Source organism: Mustelus asterias, chromosome 1 (genome assembly GCF_964213995.1).
Source record: "Mustelus asterias chromosome 1, sMusAst1.hap1.1, whole genome shotgun sequence".
Classification (NCBI taxonomy): Eukaryota; Metazoa; Chordata; class Chondrichthyes; order Carcharhiniformes; family Triakidae; genus Mustelus; species Mustelus asterias.
In genome coordinates, this window is record NC_135801.1 from 200,607,770 (window position 1) to 200,630,845 (window position 23,076).

Genomic DNA, 23,076 nt, shown 5'->3' on the forward strand with positions numbered 1-23,076 from the left:
GCTGACAAGTGGGATGAGGTGGGCAGGGCAGGTGTTTCTGATGGGCCAGTGCAGACTCGATGGGCCGAAGGGCTTGTTTTCCCCTCACTGAGATGTCAATTACCAGGGAACAGGGACAAAAGAGCAGATCAAAGAGACACAAAGAGGAAAAGGGGTTGTCTGTCATTCACTCTGACGTCACTGACTGAGCTGCGAGCTTTGTGCGGCTGGGTGGGAGGGTTGTGCGGCTGCGCGCGAGGGTTGTGCGGCTGCGCGGCTGGGTGCGAGGGTTGTACGGCTGCGCGGGTTTGAATGGTGTTGACGGTTGGAGCTTGGGGTCATGGCGGAGCTCGGTCTCCTCATCGGCTGCCTCTTCAACTCAGCCGGGACGGCTCGGGCCGAGAGTCAGGTTTTCGGACTGGGCCCAGGGAGCACAGCGGCCAATTCCAGCGCTCACCGCCGGGCAGCAGGTGAAGAGAAGCGGTTTCCGTCCCGAACACCGTCGCTGCCACTCGGGAAAGCGGAGCTCCCGCCAACCGGCACCGAGTCAGCAGCGGCTCCTGGGCACCGTCCCCAAGCGAACCGCCTGAACCCGACAGAAATCCCCCCCTCAGACCCAGCAATCCCCCCCTCAGACCCAGCAATCCCCCCCTCAGACCCAGCAATCCCCCCCTCAGACCCAGAAATCCCCCCCTCAGACCCAGAAATCCCCCCCTCAGACCCAGAAATCCCCCCCTCAGACCCAGCAATCCCCCCCTCAGAGCCAGAAATCCCCCCCTCAGAGCCAGAAATCCCCCCCTCAGACCCAGAAATCACCCCCTCAGAGCCAGAAATCACCCCCTCAGAGCCAGAAATCACCCCCTCAGACCCAGAAATCCCCCCCTCAGACCCAGAAATCCCCCCCTCAGAGCCAGAAATCACCCCCTCAGACCCAGAAATCCCCCCCTCAGACCCAGCAATCCCCCCCTCAGACCCAGAAATCCCCCCCTCAGACCCAGAAATCCCCCCCTCAGACCGAGAAATCCCCCCCTCAGACCGAGAAATCCCCCCCTCAGACCCAGAAGTCACCCCCTCAGACCCAGAAGTCACCCCCTCAGACCCAGAAGTCACCCCCTCAGACCCAGAAATCCCCCCCTCAGACCCAGAAATCCCCCCCTCAGACCCAGAAATCCCCCCCTCAGACCCAGAAATCCCCCCCTCAGACCCAGCAATCCCCCCCTCAGACCCAGCAATCCCCCCCTCAGACCCAGCAATCCCCCCCTCAGACCCAGCAATCCCCCCCTCAGACCCAGCAATCCCCCCCTCAGACCCAGCAATCCCCCCCTCAGACCCAGCAATCCCCCCCTCAGACCCAGCAATCCTCCCCTCAGACCCAGAAATCACCCCATCAGACCCAGAAATCCCCCCCTCAGACCCAGCAATCCCCCCCTCAGAGCCAGAAATCCCCCCCTCAGACCCAGCAATCCCCCCCTCAGACCCAGCAATCCCCCCCTCAGACCCAGAAATCCCCCCCTCAGACCCAGAAATCCCCCCCTCAGACCCAGCAATCCCCCCCTCAGACCCAGCAATCCCCCCCTCAGACCCAGCAATCCCCCCCTCAGACCCAGCAATCCCCCCCTCAGACCCAGCAATCCCCCCCTCAGACCCAGCAATCCCCCCCTCAGACCCAGCAATCCCCCCCTCAGACCCAGCAATCCCCCCCTCAGACCCAGCAATCCCCCCCTCAGACCCAGCAATCCCCCCCTCAGACCCAGCAATCCCCCCCTCAGACCCAGCAATCCCCCCCTCAGACCCAGCAATCCCCCCCTCAGACCCAGCAATCCCCCCCTCAGACCCAGCAATCCCCCCCTCAGACCCAGCAATCCCCCCCTCAGACCCAGCAATCCCCCCCTCAGACCCAGCAATCCCCCCCTCAGACCCAGCAATCCCCCCCTCAGACCCAGCAATCCCCCCCTCAGATCCAGAAATCCCCCCCCCCCCCCCCTCAGAGCAGGAACCACCCCCCCCCCCCCCCCCCCCCCTCCGAGCAGGATCGCAAATGTGATCCCGTTATTTAAGAAGGGTAGCAAGGATAACCCGGGTAATTATAGACCAGTGAGCTTGACGTCTGTGGTAGGAAAATTGTTGGAGAAGATTCTTAGAGATAGGATATATACACATTTATAACTGAATAGTCTCATTAGCGATAGACAACATGGTTTTGTAGGAGGGAGGTCATGCCTCACAAATTTGGTTGAGTTTTTTGAGGAGGTGACAAAAATGATTGACGAGGGAAGGGCCGTGGATGTCGTCTACATAGATTTTAGTAAAGCGTTTGACAAGGTCCCTCATGGTAGGCTGGTGCAAAAGGTTAAATCTCACGGGATCAAAGGTGAGCTAGCGAGATGGGTACAGAACTGGCTTGGCCATAGAAGACAGAGGGTAGCAGTGGAGGGGTCTTTTTCTGATTTGAGGTCTGACTAGCAGATTTCCACTCCATCTGACGAAGGAGCAGCACTCTGAAAGCTAATGGTATTTGCTACCAAATAAACCTGTTGGACTTTAACCTGGTGTTGTTAAAACTGTTACTAGTGGTGTTCTGCAGGGCTCTGCACTGGGACCTCTGCTGTTTGTGATATATATAAATGATTTGGGTGAAGATGTAACTGGTGTGATCAGTAAGTTTGCGGACGACACAAAGATTGCTGGAGTTGCGGATAGTGATGAACATTGTCAGAGAATACAACAGGATATAGATAGGCTGGAACATTGGGCAGGGAAATGGCAGATGGAATTTAATCCAGATAAATGCGAAGTGATGCATTTTGGTAGATCTAATGTAAGGGGGAGCTATACAATAAATGACAGAACCATCAGGAGTCTCGACACACAGAGGGATCTGGGTGTGCAAGTCCACAGATCCTTAAAGGTGGCAGCACAGGTGGAGAGGGTGGTGAAGAAGGCATATGGCATGTTTGCCTTCATTGGACAGGGCATAGAGTATAAAAGTTGGCATATGATGTTGCAGTTACATAGAACATTGGTTAGGCCACATTTGGAATACTGCGTCCAGTTCTGGTCGCCACACTACCAGAAGGACGTGGAGGCTTTGGATAGAGTGCAGAAAAGGTTTACCAGGATGTTGCCTGGTATGGAGGGTATTAGCTATGAGGAGAGATTGAGTAAACTAGGGTTGTTCTCCCTGGAAAGATGGAGGTTGAGGGGGCGACTTAATAGAAGTTTATAAAATTATGAAGGGCATAGATAGGGTGAACAGTTGGAAGCTTTTTCCCAGGTCAGAAATGACAAGCACAAGGGGTCACAAGTTCAAGGTAAGGAGAGCAAGGTTCAATACAGATATGCGGGGGACGTATTTTACACAGAGAGTGGCGGGGGGTGCGGCCTGTAATGCAAGGTGGTTGAGGCAGACACACGAGGATCATTTAAGACTTATCTAGATAGCCACATGAACAGACTGGGAATAGAGGGATACAAACGGATGGTCTAGTTAGGAACACATGTTCGGTGCAGGCTTGGAGGGCCGAAGGGCAGGTTCCTGTGTTGTTTTCTTTGTTTCTTTGAAATCGTCCCCCCTCCGAGCGGAAAACCGCCCCCCCCCCCCCCCCCCCCGGGATTTGGGAGGGCGGGAGAGTGAGGTACCAGGAGGTGTCCAGTAGGCAAGATTTCTATCCATGACCTGCTGTTGCAGCCACAGTATTTGTATGGCTAGTCCAGTTTCGTTCCGAGTTAGTGGTAACCTCCAGGTGTTGACCCCCAAGTCACTCCTCTCGCACCGGCCATTTCCATTCTACTGCTTTTCCATGATGTTTCTCCCAAAAGACATCTTTGAGATTTAGCAACACTAAATTGCATCTGCCATGTATCTGCCCATTTCACAATCTATGGCCTCCTTAAGTTTGCTACTATAATGCTCAACAGCCATTGGCAAGTTTTGTTTGATCGAGATTTTTTGAAATTGTACACTCTGCCCTGTATATAACACAAATGGCAATGGTCCCAATACCAATACCCTGGGAGCCCCATTTGATACTTTGCTCCAATCAGAAATACATCAATTCACCTCGACTCAGATTAGCAGGGTGCAACTTTTCTTTACCAAAACCATGAAGGCTGTTGCTTCTCCAAGTGAGGAGAATCTTTTCTGCACTCTTTCTAGTTTAATAATATCCTTTCTATAATAGGGTGACCAGAACTGTACCCAGTATTCCATGTGTGGCCTTATCAATGTCTTGTACAACTTCAACAAGATGTTCCAACTCCTGAATTCAATGTTCTGACCAATAAAACCAAGCATGCCGAATGCCTTCTTCACCACTCTGTCCACCTGTGACTCCAATTTCAAGGAGCTATGAATCTGTACCCCGTGATCTCTGTTCTGTAACTCTCCCCAGTGCCCCACCATTAATTGGGTAAGTTCTGCCCTGGTTCGGCCCACCAAAATGCCTCAACTTGCATTTATCTAAATTAAGCTCCATCTGCCATTCATCAGACCACTGGTTTAATTGATCAAGATGTCTTGCAATCTTAGATAACCTTCTGCACTGTCCACTATGCCACCAATCTCAGTGTCATCTGCAAACTTACTAACCATGCCTCCTATATTCTCATCCAAATCATGCATATAAATGACAAATAACAGTGGAACCAGCACCGATCCCTGAGGCACACCGCTGGTCACAGGCCTCCAGTTTGAAAAAGAACCCTCTGCAACAAAACTCTGTCTTCTGCCATCCAGTCAATTTTGTATCCATTTGGCTACCTCGCCCTGGATCCCGTGAGATTTAACCTTATGCAACAACCTACCATGCGATACCTTGTCAAAGGCCTTGCTAAAGTCCATGTAGACAACATCAACTGCACTGCCCTCATCTACCTTCTTGGTTACCCCTTCAAAAAACTCAAATTTGTAAGACATGATTTTCTACTCACAAAACCATGCAGCCCTGCCTCCCAGACGGATCGCGCGCCCCCCAACAATCGTGATGCAGAGTGCGCCCCCACACCGATCACAATGCAGAGTGGCAGCAACCACTCCCCCAATTGCTTGCAGAGCGGCAACGGGACCCCCTCCCTCTGCAATTGGGCCACTCTTTCAGGCCCTGCCCCCCCCATATGCCCTGTCCCTATAAATCCTGCGCCAATTGGACCTGCCCACTGGGCTGTGCCAAAATGCCCGGTGGGCATTACTGAGGTGCTAGGCTGATGCTGGCCAAGGGGCACCCCCCCCCCCCCCCCCCCCAATCCTCCCCCATTCCCCACTTGCCAACTCAACTGTTCACGACGAGCGGGTGTTTTCGTCACCGGAGAGAACTTCGCCTTGTGAAGCTGCAAAGGCAAGTGAGCCCAAATGATTCCGCACCGGGCTCGCTAATGCCATGCAGATCAACATTAAAATACATTTAAACAATTTATTCAGCCTCTTGCCCATTTCCTGTGAGAGGCTGACTGCACTGGAAATCTGGCTCTGGGAAGATGACGAGAGCCGGGAAATCAGGCGCGATCCTGATTTACCCGTCGATGGGTGGGACGAGTCAGTAAAATCACAGCCATTTATTGTCATCTACTTACTTTTTCATAGAATTTCATAGAAACCCTACAGTGCAGAAGGAGGCCATTCGGCCCATCGAGTCTGCACCGACCACAATCCCACCCAGGCCCTACCCCCACATATTTACCCGCTAATCCCTCTAATCTACGTATCCCAGGACTCTAAGGGGCAATTTTTAACCTGGCCAATCAACCTAACCCGCACATCTTTGGACTGTGGGAGGAAACCGGAGCACCCGGAGGAAACCCACACAGACACGAGGAGAATGTGCAAACTCCACACAGACAGTGACCCGAGCCAGGAATCGAACCCGGGACCCTGGAGCTGTGAAGCATCAGTGCGAACCACTGTGCTACCGTGCCTACTCTCCCATCCCCCTCAATATTCCTCTCAACTCTTGTGCCCACATCCATCCTCTTCTCATATCCTTTTCTCTCACTACTTTTTCCATTTCCTCCCCTCTTGCATCCTCTTTATTTCCTCCATCTTTGATATGATTTGATTTGATTTATTATTGTCACATGTATTAGCATATAGTGAAAGGTCTTGTTTCTTGCGCGCTATACAGACAAAGCATACCGTTCATTGAGAAGGAAACGAGAGTGCAGAATGTAATGTTACAGTCGTAGCTCGGGTGTAGAGAAAGATCAACTTAATGCGAGGTAGGTCCATTCAAAAATCTGACGGCAGCAGAGAGGAAGCTGTTCTTGAATCAGTTGGTTAATGACCTTGGACTTTTGTACCTTTTTTCCGACGGAAGAAGGGAAGAGAGAATACCCTTGGGGGAGGGAGTTCGTGGGGTCCTTGATTATGCTGGCTGCTTTGTCGAGGCGGCACGAAATGTAGACAGAGTCAATGGATGGGAGGCTTGTTTGCGTAATGGATTGGGCGACATTCACGACCTTTTGTAGTTTCTTGCGGTCTTGGGCAGAGCAGGAACCATACCAAGCTATGATACAATCAGAAAGAATGATTTCTAAGGTGCATCTGTAAAGGTTGGTGAGAGAGTCGTAGCTGACATGCCAAAGTTCCTTAGTCTTTGAGAGAGTAGAGGCATTGGTGGGCTTTCTTAACTATAGTGTCGGCATGAGGGGACCAGGACAGGTTGTTGGTGATCTGGATACCTAAAAACTTGAATAAATAGCAATCTGATATAGGTGTCCTTGTTATCTAGCTGTTCCAGGGTTGAGTGCAGGGCCAGGGAGATGGCGTCTGCTGTGGACCTGTTGCAGCGTTAGACAAACTGTAGTGGATCCAGGCAGTCTGGGAGGCTGGAATTGATTTGTGCCATGACTAACCTTTCAAAGCACTTCATAATGATGGATTTTAGAGCACTGGCCGATAGTCATTAAGGCATGCTGCTTGGTTTTTCTTAGGTACCGGGATGATGGTCATCTTCTTGAAGCAGATAGGGACCTCCGATTGTTGTAAAGAGAGGTTGGTGATCTGGACACCTAAAAACTTGAAGCTGTCGACCATTTCTACTTTGTCCCTGTTGATGTAGACAGGGGCATGTTCTCCTTTACGCTTCCTGAAGTTGATGAAAATCTCCGTCATTTTGTTGACGTTAAGGGAGAGATTCTTGATGCTGCACCAGTTCACCAGATTCTCTATCTCATTCCTGTGCTCTGTCTCATCATTGTTTGAGATCTGACCCAGTGCGGTGGTGTCATCAGCAAACTTGAAAATCGAATTGGAGGGGAATTTGGCCACACAGTCATAGGTATAGACGGAGTATAGTAGGGGCTGAGAACACAGCCTTGTGGGGCACTGGTGTTGAGGATGATCGTGGAGGAAGTATTGTTGCTTATCCTTACTGATTGTGGTCTGTGGGTTGGGAAGTTCAGGCTCCAGTCACAGAGGGAGGAGTCGAGGCCCAGGCCATGGAGTTTGGAGATTAGTTTCATCGGAATAATGGTGTTGAAGGCTGAGCTGTAGTCAATAAATAGGAGTCTGACATGGGTGTCTCTTTTTACATCACTTCATCTTCCTTTTCCCAATCCCCTCTTACCAAATCTCCCCAATCCTCGCATTGCCTCCTTTCCATGCCCCAATCTACTCTACTTTGTTTCTTCATTCTGCTCATATCGATTTCTCCCGATATCAATGATTGCTGCTGTGATCTTCCTCTTGTTCCATTCGAGTTTTCATGCAGCACATAAACGGAGATTGCAAATATAGTTTGAAGAGCGACGGAGACAAATCCCCACTTGATGTTGCACATAATGCTGCAAAATCTGTATTGTAACAGCATTCAATCATCCTTTTCCACTGTTTTAGTAATAATGCAAGAATGATTCTTTATAAAATTTAATTATATTATTCGCAGTTCAAATTATCATTCAAATCTATGCTTATGCAACAGTGACATGGTTTCCTGACGTTGAAACTGGAGATAGTTTCCTGAAACATCAGGAAAAGCTTCTTCAAGAACTTAATCAGTACAGAATCATTTCTCCATTTATTGTATCAGGAGGACAGATGTGGAACATGGATCTTTTACAACAGGTAAGGAAACAGTGGAGGAGCGCATTTCAATGTTACAAATCTGCTTACAGCTCGATGTAATTTGACAGTGTCCAGCTGGTCTATTCCAATTTGATTTAAATTTAGTTCTAATCAGAACTTGCCCCCTTGGATTACAAGTGCCAAGGCCAATCCATTGTTGATACAATAATAGAATCTTGCAGCCCTGAAGGAGGCCTTTCGGCTTATCACCTATGTCAGCTCTTTGGAAGAGTTATATATCCATTTTTTTTGTTTCAAGGTTACTATTGAATATAAAAATATCAGGGCCTGCAGTGTTCAAGAAGGTTAGCTCACTACCACCTCAAGGTCAACTGGCGATGGGCAATACATGCATTCCTAGCCAGCGATGCCGACATCCCAAAAAATAAATGGATGGGAGGCTGGTTTGTGTGATGGATTGGGCTGCATTCACAACACTTTGTAGTTTCTTGCGGTCTTGGGCAGAGCAGGAGCCATACCAAGCTGTGATACAACCAGAAAGAATGCTTTCTATGGTGCATCTGTAAAAGTTGGTGAGAGTCGTAGCTGACACGCCAAATTTCCTGAGGCTTCTGAGAAAGGGAGTTAGAAATCATAGAAACCCTACAGTGCAGAAAGAGGCCATTCGGCCCATCGAGTCTGCACCAACCACAACCCCACCCAGGCGCCACCCCGACATATTTACCCGCTAATCCACGCATCTCAGGACTGTAAGGGGCAATTTTTTTTTTAACCTGGCCAATCTACCTAACCCGCACATCTTTGGACTATGGGAGGAAACCGGAGCACCCGGAGGAAACCCACGCAGACACGAGGAAAATGTGCAAACTCCACACAGACAGTGACCCAAGCCAAGAATCGAACCCAGGTCCCTAGAGCTGTGAAGCAGCAGTGCTAACCACTGTGCTACCGTGCCGCCCAACGGCTTAGGGTTCAGGGAGTTAGGTAGGGAGGACCTCTAGGGTAGTAATCTCAAGATGACTCCCTGTGCCTTTTTCCTCTGATGGAGAAATCCAGCACGAGGGGGCATGGCTTTAAATTGAGGGGGGGTAGTTATAGAACCGATGTCAGGGGTAGGTTCTTTACCCAGAGGGTGGTGAGGGATTGGAATGCCCTGCCAGCATCAGTAGTAAATGCGCCTAGTTTGGGGGCGTTTAAGAGATCCGTAGATAGGTTCATGGACGAAAAGAAATTGGTTTAGGTTGGAGGGTCACAGTTTTTTTTAACTGGTCGGTGCAACATCGTGGGCCGAAGGGCCTGTTCTGCGCTGTAATGTTCTATGTTCTATGTTCTACATGCCCGTGAAGCTTGGAACAGGGAGATAGTGCAGTTGAACACAAGGCTGAAGAGCTGGTATAGGAGAGAGGGCTTTAAATATATGGATCACTGGGCCGGTGAAGGTGGGACGTGTCCAAGAAGGACGGGTTGCACCTGAACTGGAGGGGCACCAATATCCTGGGCAGGAGGTTTATTAGTGCTGTTCGGGAAGGGTTAAACTAGTGTGATGGGGGGTTGGAATCGGAACAGCAGGCCAGTACCGGGGAAAAACATGAGACTGAGATAAACTTAGCGCAGTGTAAGAGCAGGCAGAGAGAAGCCGCGGGGCACAGCGGGACTGGAGGTCTGGAGTGTGTTTGCTTCAGTGCAAGTAAATATAACAGGTAAGACATGAACAGAGAACCTGGGTTACTGCATGGAACTATGATGTTATTGCAATTACAGAGACATGGTTGAAGGAGGGACAGGACATTCTGGGATATTGTTGTTTTAGACGGGACAGAAGGGGAAACAAAAGGGGTGGGGGAGTTGCATTGCTGATTAGGGAGCAGATCACAGCTGTGTGGAGGGAGGAGACATTGGAGGGATTGTGTCGTGAGGCATTGTGGGTGGAGCTCAGGAATAGGAAGGGTGAAATCACAATGTTGGGAGTGTACCATAGACCTCCCAACAGCCCGCAGGAGACAGGAGCAGCTGTGTAGTCAGACTCTGAAAAGGTGTGAAAAAAAGTAAGGGTAGTTATGGTGGGTGACTTTAACTTCCCCCATATTGACTGGGAATCCCTTACAGCAAGGGGCTTGGATAGACAGCAAAGAATTAGATGTGTCGAGGAGGGCTTTTTGATTAAGTATGTTGACAATCCAACCAGGATTTGGGCCATACCAGACTTGCTATTGGGGAATAAGCCAGGCCAGGCGATCAATGTTTCAGTGGGGGAGCATTTTGGGCTTAGCGACCATAATTATGTCATGGATATTTAATGGGATCAGTCCCAGCAGCTGGATGTCCCAGGGTCATCTACCCAAGTGACCTGGAAAGTGTCCAACTCTTCCCAAATACCCCTGTCTGTGACCCGATCAACTCCAGCTACATAGGTCGAGAAAGGTGCACCTGGTTACAGGTAAGCCAGGGCCCTCCAGCTCTCGGCACCTTAGAATGCCCGCTAAAGTCATCAAAGACAACAGGGCACAATATTCAGAAGGCAGCCTCCACCTCTGCAAAAATATCAGGCCGCATCTAGATCACATGGTGGCACAGTGGTTAGCACTGCTGCCTCACAGCGCCAGGGACCCAGGTCCGATTTCTGGCCTGGGTCACTGTGCATGTCTGCGTGGGTTTCCTGCAGGTGCTCCGGTTTCCTCCCACAGTCCAAAGATGTGCTGGTTAGGTGGATTGGCCATCCTAAATTCTCCCTCAGTGTACACAAACAGGTGCCGGAGTGTAGCGACTGGGGGATTTTCACAGTAACTTCATTGCAGTGTTAATGTAAGCCTTACTTGTGACTAGTAAATAAACTTTAGATCTAGAGTTAGAAAGATTAAGAAACATTGATATCACTTGCTGGTGTTCACGCACTGTTGAGATTACGCACCTTTGTAAATACATGTGTTCCTGACAATGGTCTCACCATTTTAATACATTGTTCATATGCATCTTTGTGCCTTCATTTTGCAAAGTTGACTTAGGCTCCCACTCTGTGATCACCTTGTGTTTGCCTCCCATTCATTGCTGACTTATTGAAGTTACTCGCCTGATGTATGATGTCATGGAACTGTGTCAAGCTTTTTTATTAAAAGTGACTGCAAATTGCATTATGAGCTTTTACTGTTTACAAGACACCATAGATTACCATGAAGGGTCACCGGAAATGCTGTCTCATCTTCAAATACTTGTTTTCATTGTTAGTGCCAAGGCCTACAGCCATGATGGTATCTCCAGCCTTGCGTGCACAAGAAGTACTTCATTCAGGAGGCCACGATTGCATCAAGACCTGTTGATGTGGGATTTGCGCTGGTGTGCTGCATCTCACTTCCCAGAGCAGTTAACTGCAGCTTTTGCTGCTGACCATTTCAAAGATTAGGGCCAGGTGAAACTTGAGGCTGAATGCTGACCTTGCTCTCAATGTTAGTAAACATAGAAACTAAAAGCAGGAGTAGGCCATTCAGCCCTTCAAGCCTGCTCTGCCATTCATTTTGACCATGGCTGATAAGAACTAGGAGCAGGAGTAGGCCATCTAGCCCCTCAAGCCTGCTCCGCCATTCAATAAGATCATGGCTGATCTGATAGTGGGTTCAGTTCCACTTACCCGCCCACTCCCCATAACCCTTAATTCCCTTAATGGTTCAATATCTATCTGTGACATTTAACAAGGTAGCCTCTACTGCTTCATTGGGCAGAGAATTCCAAAGATTCACTACCCTCTGAGAGAAGAAGTTCTTCCTCAACTCTTCTAAATTGACCCCCGTATTTTGAGGCTATGCCCCCTAGTTCTTGTTTCCATTGTCAGTGGAAATAACCTCGCTGCTTCTACCCTGTCTAGCCCCTTCATTATCTTATATGTCTTTATAAGATCTCCCCTCAACCTTCTAAACTCCAATGAGTACAGCCCAGTCTACTCAATCTCTCCTCATAAGCCAATCCTCTCATCTCTGGAATCAACCTGGTGAACCTTCTCTGTACCCCCTCCAAAGCTAATATATCCTTTCTTAAATAAGGGGACCAAAACTGTACACAGTACTCTAGGTGTGGCCTCACCAGTACCCTGTACAGTTGCAGCATGACCTCCCTGCTTTTATACTCCACCCCTCTCGCGATAAAGGCCAACATTCCATTTGCCTTCTTGATTACCTGCAAACTGAGTTTTTGTGATTAATGCACAAGGACCCCCCAGGTCCCTCTGCACAGTAGCCTGTTGTAATTTTTCACCAAATGATCATCAAATTCAATATCCTGATTTCCCCTTTCCCCCCATATCCCTTGATCCCTTTAGCCCCAAGAGCTATTTCTAATTGAAATCACACGTTTTGGCTTCACCTACATTCTGTGGTAGTGAATTCCACATTCAGCACCATCTGGGTGAAGAAATTTCTCCATCTCAGTCACCTTATCCTCAAACTATGACCTCTAGTTCTGGACTCCCCCACCATTGGGAACATTCTTTCTGAATGTACCCTGTCCAGCACTGTTAGAATTTTATAAGTTTGTATGAGATATCTTCTCACTCTTCTAAAACTCCAGTGAATATAATCCTAACTGACTTAGTCTCTCCTCATATGACAGACCTGCCATCCCAGGAATAAGCCTGGTAATGCCTGGAAGTGTGATGTGGTGGCCATTACGGAGACTTGGATGTCTCAGGGACAGGACTGGATACTCCAGGTGCCGGGATTCAGATGTTTCAGGAAGGACAGGGAGGGAGGCAAGAGAGGGGGTGGAGTGGCACTGCTGATCAGGGATAGTGTCGCAGCTGTAGAGAAGGTGTATGCTGTGGAGGGATTGTCTACAGAGTCTCTGTGGGTGGAAGTTCAGAGTGGGAAGGGGTCGATCACTTTGCTGGGAGTTTTCTATCGGCCGCCCAATAGTAACAGGGAGGTGGAGGAGCAGATAGGGAAACAGATCCTGGAGAGTTGCAATAATAGCAGAGTTGTTGTGATCATAGAAAGAAACCCTACAGTGCAGAAGGAGGCCATTCGGCCCATCGAGTCTGCACCGACCACAATCCCACCCAGGCCCTACCCCTACATATTAACCCGCTAATCCCTCTAACCTACGCATCCCAGGACTCTAAGGGGCAATTTTTAACCTGGCCAATCAACCTAACCCGCACATCTTTGGACTGTGGGAGGAAACAGGAGCACCCGTAGTAAACCCACGCAGACACGAGGAGAATGTGCAAACTCCACACAGACAGTGACCCGAGCCGGGAATCGAACCCGGGACCCTGGAGCTGTGAAGCAGCAGTGCTAACCACTGTGCTACCGTGCTGTGCCGTGATGAGAGACTTTAATTTCCCAAACATAGATTGGAATATCCCTAGGGTAAGGGAATGGGGAGGAGTTTGTTAGGTGTGTTCAGGAGGGTTTCCTCACACAGCATGTGGACAAGCCTACAAGAGGAGAGGCTGTACTTGATCTGATACTGACCAATGAACCTGGACAGGTGTCAGATCTCTCAGTGGGAGAGCATCTTGGGGATAGCGATCATAACTCTATCTCCTTTATGCTTGCATTGGAAAAAGGGAGGATCAGGCAAGCTAGGAAAGCGTTTATATGGAGTAAGGGGAAATATGAAGACATAAGGCAGCAAATTAGAGGAGTAAATTGGAAGGCGGTATTCTCGGGGAAATGTACTCACGAGAGGTGGCAGTTTTTCAAGGAATGTCTGTCTAGAGTTCTACAGGACAACGTTCCGAGCAGACAGGGAGGAGTTGGTAGGTTAAAGGAACCGTGGTGCACGAAAGCTGTGCGGGACCTGGTCGAGAAGAAAAGGAAAGCGTACAAAAGGATCAGAGAGCTTGGCGAAGATAGGGATCTAGATGAGTATACAGCTTGTAGGAAGGGACTAAAGAAGGAAATTAGGAGAGCCAGAAGGGGTCACGAGAAGGCCTTGGCAGGTAGGATTAAGGAAAACCCTAAGGTGTTCTATAAATATGTGAAGAGTAAAATGATGAGACGTGAAGGAATAGGGCCTATAAAAGGTGAAGGTGGGAAAATCTGTACGGAACCAGTAGAAATGGCAGAGGTGCTTAATGAGTATTTTGCAGAGGAGAAGGACCTGGGTGGATGTACTGCGGGCTTGCGGTGGACTGAAAAGATTGAGTAAGTGGACTTTAAGAAAGAGGTTGTGCTGGAATCTTTGAATGGCATCAAGATAGATAAGTCGCCGGGTCCGGATGGGATGTACCCCAGGTTACTGTGGGAGGCGAGGGAAGAGATTGCAGAGCCTCTGGCGATGATCTTTGCGCCGTCGATGGAGATGGGAGAGGTGCCGGAGGATTGCGGATGTGGTTCCTATTTTCAAGAAGGGGAATAGGGATAGCCCAGGAAATTACCGACAGGTGAGTCTAACCTCAGTGGTTCGTAAGCTGATGGAGAAGATCCTGAGGGACAAGATTTATGAGCATTTAGAGAGGTTTAGTATACTTAAGAATACTCAGCATGGCTTTGTCAAAGGTAGATCGTGCCTCACGAGCCTGGTGGAGTTCTTCGAAAATGTGATGAAACACATTGACGAAGGGAAAGCAGTAGATGTGGTTTATATGGATTTTAGCAAGGCGTTCGATAAGGTCCCCCATGCAAGGCTTCTAGAAAACGTGAGAGGTCATGGGATCCAAGGGGCTGCTGCCCTGTGGACCCAGAACTGGCTTGCCCAAAGGAGACAGAGAGTGGGTATACATGGGTCTTTTTCTAAATGGAGGTCGGTTACCAGTGTGTGCCCCAGGGATCTGTTCTGGGACCCTTGTTTGTCATTTTCATAAATGACCTGGATGAGTTGGTAAGTTTGCCGACGACACGAAGCTTGGTGGGGTTGTGGATAGTCTGGAGGGATGTCAGAAGTTACAGAGGGACATAGATAGGATGCAAGACTGGGCAGAGAAGTGGCAGATGGACTTCAACCCAGATAAATGCGGAGTGGTCCTTTTTGGCAGGTCAAATGGGATGAAGGAGTACAATATAAAGGGAAAGACTCTTAGTACTGTAGAGGATCAGAAGGACCTTGGGGTCCGGGTCCACAGGACTCTAACATCGGCCCCGCAGGTGGAGGTGGTGGTTAAGAAAGCGTATGGTGTGCTGGCCTTTATCAATCGAGGGATTGAGTTTAGAAGTCTGGGCATAATGATGTAGCTATATAAGACCCTCGTCAGACCCCACTTGCAGTACTGTGCTGAGTTCTGGTCGCCTCATTACAGAAAGGATGTGGAAAAGATTGAAAGGGTGCAGAGGAGATTTACAAGGATGTTGCCTGGATTGAGTGGCATGCCTTATGAGGATAGGCTGAGGGAGCTCGGTCTTTTCTCCTTGGAGAGACGTAGGATGAGAGGAGACTTAATAGAGGTGTATAAGATGTTGAGAGGCATAGATCGGGTGGACTCAGAGGCTTTTTCCCAGGGTGGAAATGTCCGCTACGAGAGGACACAGGTTTAAGGTGCTGGGGGGTAGATACAGGGGAAATGTTAGGGGGAAGTTTTTCACACAGAGGGTGGTGGGCGAGTGGAATCGGCTGCCATCAGTGGTGGTGGAGGCAAACTCAATAGGGTCTTTTAAGAGACTCCTGGATGAGTACATGGGACTTAATAGGATGGAGGGTTATAGGTTGACCTAAAAGTTAGGGATATGTTCAGCACAACTTGTGGGGCCGAAGGGCCTGTTTTGTGCTGTAGTTTTTCTATGTTTCTATGTACGAAGCATATTGTTCACAGAGAAGGAAACGCGAGATAGAGCAGAATGTATAGTGAGGGTGCAGAGAAAAGTCAACTTAATGCAATGTCGATCCATTCAAAAGTCTGATGGCAGCAGGGAAGAAGCTGTTCTTGATTAATTGGTACATGTCCTCAGACTTTTGTATCTTTTTCCCGAGGGAAGAAGGTGGAAGAGAGAATGTCCAGGGTGCATGGGGTCCTTGAGAACGCTGGCTGCTTTTCTGAGGCAGCAGGAAGTGTAGACAGAGTCAAAGAACAAAGAAATTTCCAGCACAGGAACAGGCCTTTCGGCCCTCCAAACCTTCTCCAACCATGCTGCCCAATTTAACTAAAGACCACTACCCTTCCGGGGACCATGTACCTCCATTCCCATCCTATTCATGTATTTGTCAAGATGCCCCTTAAAAGTCACTATCATATCTGCTTCCACTACCTCCCCGGCAGCAAGTTCCAGGCACCCACCACCTTCCATCTGCCATCTCTCCGCCCAAGTCTTCAACCAATCTATATCCTCTCATGGTCGTCATCGCTATCCGCAAATCCACCAACCTTGGTGTCGTCCACAAACCTATGAATCAAACCAGTTACATTTTCCTCCAAACAATTTATATATATATATATATATTACAAACAGGAAAGGTCTCAGCACTGATTATTGAGGAACGCCACTTGTTACAGCTCTCCACTCAGAAACGCACCCTTCCACTGCTACGCTCTGTCTTCTTTGACCGAGCCAGTTTTGTATCCACCTTGCCAGCTCACCTCTGATTCCATGCAACTTCACCTGCACCAGTCTGATCTGATAGAAACTTACAAGATAATGAACGGCTTAGATAGGATGGACGTAGGGAAGTTGTTTCCATTAACAGGGGAGACTAGGACGCGGGGGCACAGCCTTAGAATAAAAGGGAGTCACTTTAGAACAGAGATGAGGAGAAATTTCTTCAGCCAGAGAGTGGTGGGTCTGTGGAATTCATTGCCACAGAGGGCTGTGGAGGCCGAGACGTTGAGCGTCTTCAAGACAGAAATTGATAAATTCTTGATTTCTCGAGGAATTAAGGGCTATGGGGAGAGAGCGGGTAAATGGAGTTGAAATCAACCATGATTGAATGGTGGAGTGGACTCGATGGGCCGAATGGCCTTACTTCCGCTCCTATGTCTTATGGTCTTATGGTCTTATGGTCTTAGGGACCTTGTCAAAGGCCTTACTGAAGTCCATGTAGACAACATCCAGTGACCTACCCTCATCAATCATCTTCGTCACTTCCTCGAAAAACTCAATCAAGTTAGTGAGACATGACTCCTCTTCACAAAACCATGTTGCCTCTCACTAATACGTCCACTTATTTCCAAGTGGGAATAAATCCTGTCTCGAAGAATCCTCTCCAATAATTTCCCTATCACTGATGTAAGGCTCACCAGTCTGTAATTACCTGGAATATTCTTGCCACCCTTCTTAAATGATGGAACAACAATCCTCTGGGACCTCCCCTGTAGCCAATGAGGAAACAAAGATTTCTCTCAAGCCCCCAGCAATTTCCTCCCTTGCCTCTCTCGGTATTCTGGGGTATATCCCATCAGGTTCTGGGGACTTGTCTACTTTAATGTTTCTCAAGAGTGCCAATGCCACCTCCTTTTTGATCTCAACATCACACAAAACTATCTACACACCCTTTCCCAGACTCATCATCCACCAAGTCCTTCTCTTTGGTGAATACTGACACAAAGTACTCATTTAATACCTTGCCCATTTCCTCTGGCTCCACGCATAGATTCCCTCCCTTGTCCTTGAGTGGGCCAACCCTCGCCCTGGCTACCCTCTTGCTCTTTATATATATATATATAAAAAGCCTTGAGATTTTCCTTCATCCTACTTTTTCGTGACCCCTTTTAGCCCTCCTTACTCCTTGCTTAAGTTTCTGTCTACTTTCCTTGTATTCCACACTTAATTCATGTGTTTCCAGCCTCCTAGCTTTGACAAATGCTTCCTTTTTCTCTTTGACTAGGCTCACAATATCTCTCGTTATCCAAGGTTCCCAAAACTTGCCATACTTATCCTTCATCTTCACAGGAATGTGCCGGTCCTGAATCCCCATCAACTTACACTTGAAAGCCTCCCACATGCCAGATTTGATTTGCCCTCAAACACCTGCCCCCATTTCTTCAGCTCCTGCCTAATATTGTTGTAATTAGCCTTCCCCCAACTTAGCACCTTAACTTGACTTAACTTATCTTTATCCATCAGTACCTTAAAGCTTACTGAATTGTGGTCATTGTTCCCGAACTGCTCCCCTACTGAAACATCGACCACCTGGCCGGGCTCATTCCCCAATACCAGGTCCAGTATGGCTCCTTCTCTCATTGGACTATCTACATACTGTTTCAAGAAGCCCCCTGGATACTCCTTACAAACTCTGCCCCATTCATGCCCCTAGCAGTATGTGAGTCCCAGTCAATATAGAGAAGTTGGGGGGCTTCTTCACGCAGAGAGTGGTGGGAGTGTGGAATGAGCTGCCGGATAAAGTGGTAAATGCGGGGTCACTTTTAACATTTAAGAAAAACTTGGACGGGTTCATGGATGAGAGGGGTGTGGAGGGATATGGTCCAAGTGCAGGTCAGTGGGACTAGGCATAAAATGGTTCGGCACAGACAAGAAGGGCCAAAAGGCCTGTTTCTGAGCTGTAATTTTCTATGGTTCGAAGTTAAAATCTCCCACACAACAACCCTGTTACTTTTACACCTTGCCAAAATCTGCCTACAAAACTGTTCCTCTATCTCCCGCTGATTGTTGGGTGGCCTTTGGTAAACCCTTCCTATTCCTGAGCTCTACCCATATTGCTTTGCTGTATGAGCCCTCCGAGGTGTCCTCCCGGAGTACAGCTGTGATATTCTCCTGAACCAGTAGTGCAACTCCGCCACCCCTTTTACATTCCCCCTCTATCTTGCCTGAAACATCTGTAACCTGGATTGTTAAGCTGCCAATCCTGTCCTTCCCTTAACCAAGTCTCTGTAATGGCAACAACATTATAGTTCCTAGTACTAATCCAAGCTCTAAGTTCATCTGCCTTACCTGTTACACTTAGAACCATAGAAAATTACAGCTCAGAAACAGGCCTTTTGGCCCTTCTTGTGTGTGCCGAACCATTTTATGCCTAGTCCCACTGACCTGCACTTGGACCATATCCCTCCACACCCCTCTCATCCATGAACCCGTCCAAGTTTTTCTTAAATGTTAAAAGTGACCCCGCATTTACCACTTTATCTGGCAGCTCACTCCACACTCCCACCACTCTCTGCGTGAAGAAGCCCCCCCTAATATTCCCTTTAAACTTTTCTCCTTTCGCCCTTAACCCATGCCCTCTGGTTTTTTTCTCCCCTAGCCTCAGCGGAAAAAGCCTGCTTGCATTCACTCTATCTATACCCATCAAAATCTTATACACCTCTATCAAATCTCCCCTCAATCTTCTACGCTCCAGGGAATAAAGTCCCAACCTATTCAATCTCTCTCTGTAACTCAGCTTCTCAAGTCCCGGCAACATCCTTGTGAACCTTCTCTGCACTCTTTCAATCTTATTTACATCCTTCCTGTAACTAGGTGACCAAAACTGTACACAATACTCCAAATTCGGCCTCACCAATGCCTTATATAACCTTACCATAACACTCCAACTTTTATACTCAATACTCCGATTTATAAAGGCCAATGTACCAAAGGCACTCTTTACGACCCTATCCACCTGTGACGTCACTTTTAAGGAATTCTGTACCTGTATTCCCAGATCTCTCTGTTCAACTGCACTCTTCAGAGTCCTACCATTTACCCTGTACGTTCTACTTTGATTTGTCCTTCCAAAGTGCAATATCTCACACTTGTCTGCATTAAATTCCATTTGCCATTTTTCAGCCCATTTTTCTAGTTGGTCCAAATCCCTCTGCAAGCTTTGAAAACCTTCCTCATTGTCCACTACACCTCCAATCTTTGTATCATCAGCAAACTTGCTGATCCAATTTACCACATTATCATCCAGATCATTGATATAGATGACAAACAACAATGGACCCAACACCGATCCCTGCGGCACACCACTAGTCACAGGCCTCCACTCAGAGAAGCAATCCTCCACAACCACTCTCTGGCTTCTTCCATTGAGCCAGTGTCTTATCCAATTTACTACCTCCCCATGTATACCTCGCGACTGAACCTTCCTAACTAACCTCCCATGAGGGACCTTGTCAAAGGCCTTGCTGAAATACAGGTAGACAACATCTACCACCTTCCCTTCATCCACTTTCCTGGTAACCTCCTCGAAAAACTCTAATAGATTGGTCAAACATGACCTACCACGCACAAAGCCATGTTGACTCTCCCTAATAAGTCCCTGTCTATCCAAATATTTGTAGATCCTATCCCGTATCACACCTTCCAATAACTTGCCCACCACCGACGTCAAATTTACTGGCCGATAATTTCCCGGATTTCTGAAGTCGATGACAATCTCCTTTGTTTTGTTGACATTGAGGGAGAGATTATTGTTGCCGCACCTGTTCACCAGATTCTCTATCTCATTCCTGTACTCTGTCTCATCATTGTTTGAGGTCTGCCCCACTACGATGGTGTCGTCAGCAAAATTGAAAATCGAATTGGAGGGGAATTTGGCCACACAGTCATAGTTGTATAAGGAGTATAGTAGGAGGCTGAGAACACAGCCTTGTGGGGCACCGGTGTTGAGAATGATCGTGGAGGAGGAGTTGTTGCCTATCCTTACTGATTGTGGTCTGTGGGTTAGGAAGTTCAGGATCCAGTCGCAGAGGGAGGAGGATACCCAGGCCATGAAGTTTGGAGATGAGTCTTGTAGGAATAATGGTGTTAAAGGCTGAGCTATCATCTATGAATTGGAGTCTGATATAGATGTCTTTGTTATCTAGGTGTTCCAGGGTTGAGTGCAGGGCCAGGGAGATGGCTTCTGCTGTGGACTTGTTGCAGCGATAGGTGAACTGTAATGGATGCATGCAGTCTGGGAGGCAGGAATTGATTTGTGCCATGACTACTAAATTTGTCGTCTCCTTTGTGAAGATGGAACCAACGTTCAGCTGGTCAGCTATTTCTTTGTTCCCCATTATAAATTCCCTTGTTTCTGACTGTGGGGGACATACATTTGCCTTCCCCAATCATCTTCTCCTCACATACTTCTAGAAACCTTTGCAGTGCACTACCTACAAGATCCTTAGACAACTTCCAAACCCACGGCTACTTCTATCTAGAAGGACAAGGGCAACAGATGCATGGGAAGACCTTCACCTGCAAGTTCCACTCCAAGCCATTCACCATGCTGACTTGGAAATTTTTCACACATCCAGGCCTCAGCTCCTTAGTTTTTATGTTCCCTGCAAGCTTACTCTCATAGTCTATTTTGCCCTCCTTAATCCTCCTTAGTCCTCCTTTGCTGGATTCTAAACTGCACCTAATCCTCAGGTCTGCTGTTTTCCTTGGTCAATTTGTATGCCTCTCCTTTGGATCTAATACCATCTCTAATTTTCCTTGCAGGCCATGGTTGGCCACCTTTCCAGTTTTACTTACGCACCATATAGGAATAAATAAGTGTGGCAGTACACCCATGCATTGCTTGAATGTTTGCTATTGTCTATCCACCATCATCCCTGTAAGTAACGTTTCCCAATCTATCATTGCCAACTCGTGCCTCATATCATCATCGTTTCCTTCATTCAGATTCAGGACCCTTGTCTCAGAATCAACTACATCACTCTCCATCACTTATCCCCAAGGTGTCTCACACAATTTGATTGCCAATTATTCTTTTCTCATTACAGAATAGCACCAGAGATAGGTAAAAGTCATTCTAGTCCCCTCAAAATGATGAACGATGCTACGTCAAACCATTGTCGAGGACCAGCTAGACTTTATTTTGATGATCCTGTTGTCAAACAAAATGTCCCAGAGTTTGCCAAGAGAGGGATGAGGGTTAACTCAGTGGGGGGCTGGGTGGGGGGATTGATGACTGGAGCAGTAACACCCAGTGCCAACGTAGGGGATTGTCCTCGCCACTACCACCCAGTGACCCAAAGGTCAAGGTGTTGATGCAGCTCCCAGTGTTCTGACAATGAATGGTTCTGGGTGGAATGATGCTTCAAAGCTCCATTCCACACCCAGCCTTCTCACACTCCCCTCAGGCAGCTGCAAAAGAACATTCTTCTTGTGTTTTGCTTTCCCCTATTAGGGCACAAAAATCGCTTCCTCGTCATGTGGGCCAGGGGGCTGGAATGTTGCTGGAGGAAGTGTTGCGGGGGTTGTGGATGAATCTTTATAATTCACAAGCCACCGAGTTCCCCCACCCGCTTCCAAAGAGTGGCTTCTCTTCTTGGGGAGTGCCTGGGCCAGGGAAACCTCCATACCTGGCACCCCCTGTGCTACACCTCCCCTCTCAATGCTCCGTCTCCTCGGCTGAGGCCTGGGTGTCTCAATCATTTTGAAGATTATCACCAGTTCAGAGTCACATGTGTCACCGTCACCAACCTAGACGATGCCAGGCCCAGCACATGATGCTGAGGTGTTAAAGGGCTCAGATTTACTCGATGATGCAATGCAAAGCCCTTCCCCCAAGCTGCTGGTTCGGGGTGTCTGGGTCTCAGAGGTTGGGGATTCAGCTCCCACACCCCCCCCGCCCCCCCCCCCCCCCCCCCCCCCCCCCCCCCCCCGGTAATTTGGTTCTGTGCTTTCAAGCTGTGCTGGTGCCCTCCCCTCTCCTCACCAACAGCCAAGGTGTTGGGTGCTGCAGGCAAACGTGATGGGATAGTGCCACCCCGACTGGACCTCCCCTAGTCGATGAAGTTGGGGGAGGAGGAGGTCATCAAAGATATAGTGTGGGACATAAGAACATAAGAAATAGGAGCAGGAGTAGGCCATCTAGCCCCTCGAGCCTGCCCCGCCATTCAATAAGATCTTGGCTGATCTGAAGTGGATCAGTTCCACTTACCCGCCTGATCCCCATAACCCCTAATTCCCTTACCGATCAGGAATCCATCTATCCGTGATTTAAACATATTCAACGAGGTAACCTCCACCACTTCAGTGGGCAGAGAATTCCAGAGATTCACCACCCTCTGAGAGAAGAAGTTCCTCCTCAACTCTGTCCTAAACTGACCCCCCTTTATTTTGAGGCTGTGCCCTCTAGTTCTAGTTTCCTTTCTAAGTGGAAAGAATCTCTCCACCTCTACCCTATCGAGCCCCTTCATTATCTTATAGGTCTCTAAAAGATCCCCCCTCAGCCTTCTAAATTCCAACGAGTACAAACCCAATCTGCACAGTCTCTCCTCATAATCAACACCC

At 48.4% G+C, this 23,076-nt stretch overlaps 1 protein-coding gene across 1 annotated transcript in view; it reads left to right on the plus strand.

The window, feature by feature from the left end:
* The first annotated feature begins 319 nt into the window (after positions 1 to 319).
* LOC144481240 (uncharacterized) overlaps positions 320 to 23,076 on the plus strand; it is a 63,547-nt gene continuing 40,790 nt past the window's right edge. Inside the window, exons 1-2 of the mRNA XM_078200735.1 lie at positions 320 to 449; positions 7,893 to 8,035. Of these exons, the coding sequence (XP_078056861.1) occupies positions 320 to 449; positions 7,893 to 8,035 (273 nt within the window). The remainder of the gene's footprint in view (positions 450 to 7,892; positions 8,036 to 23,076) is intronic.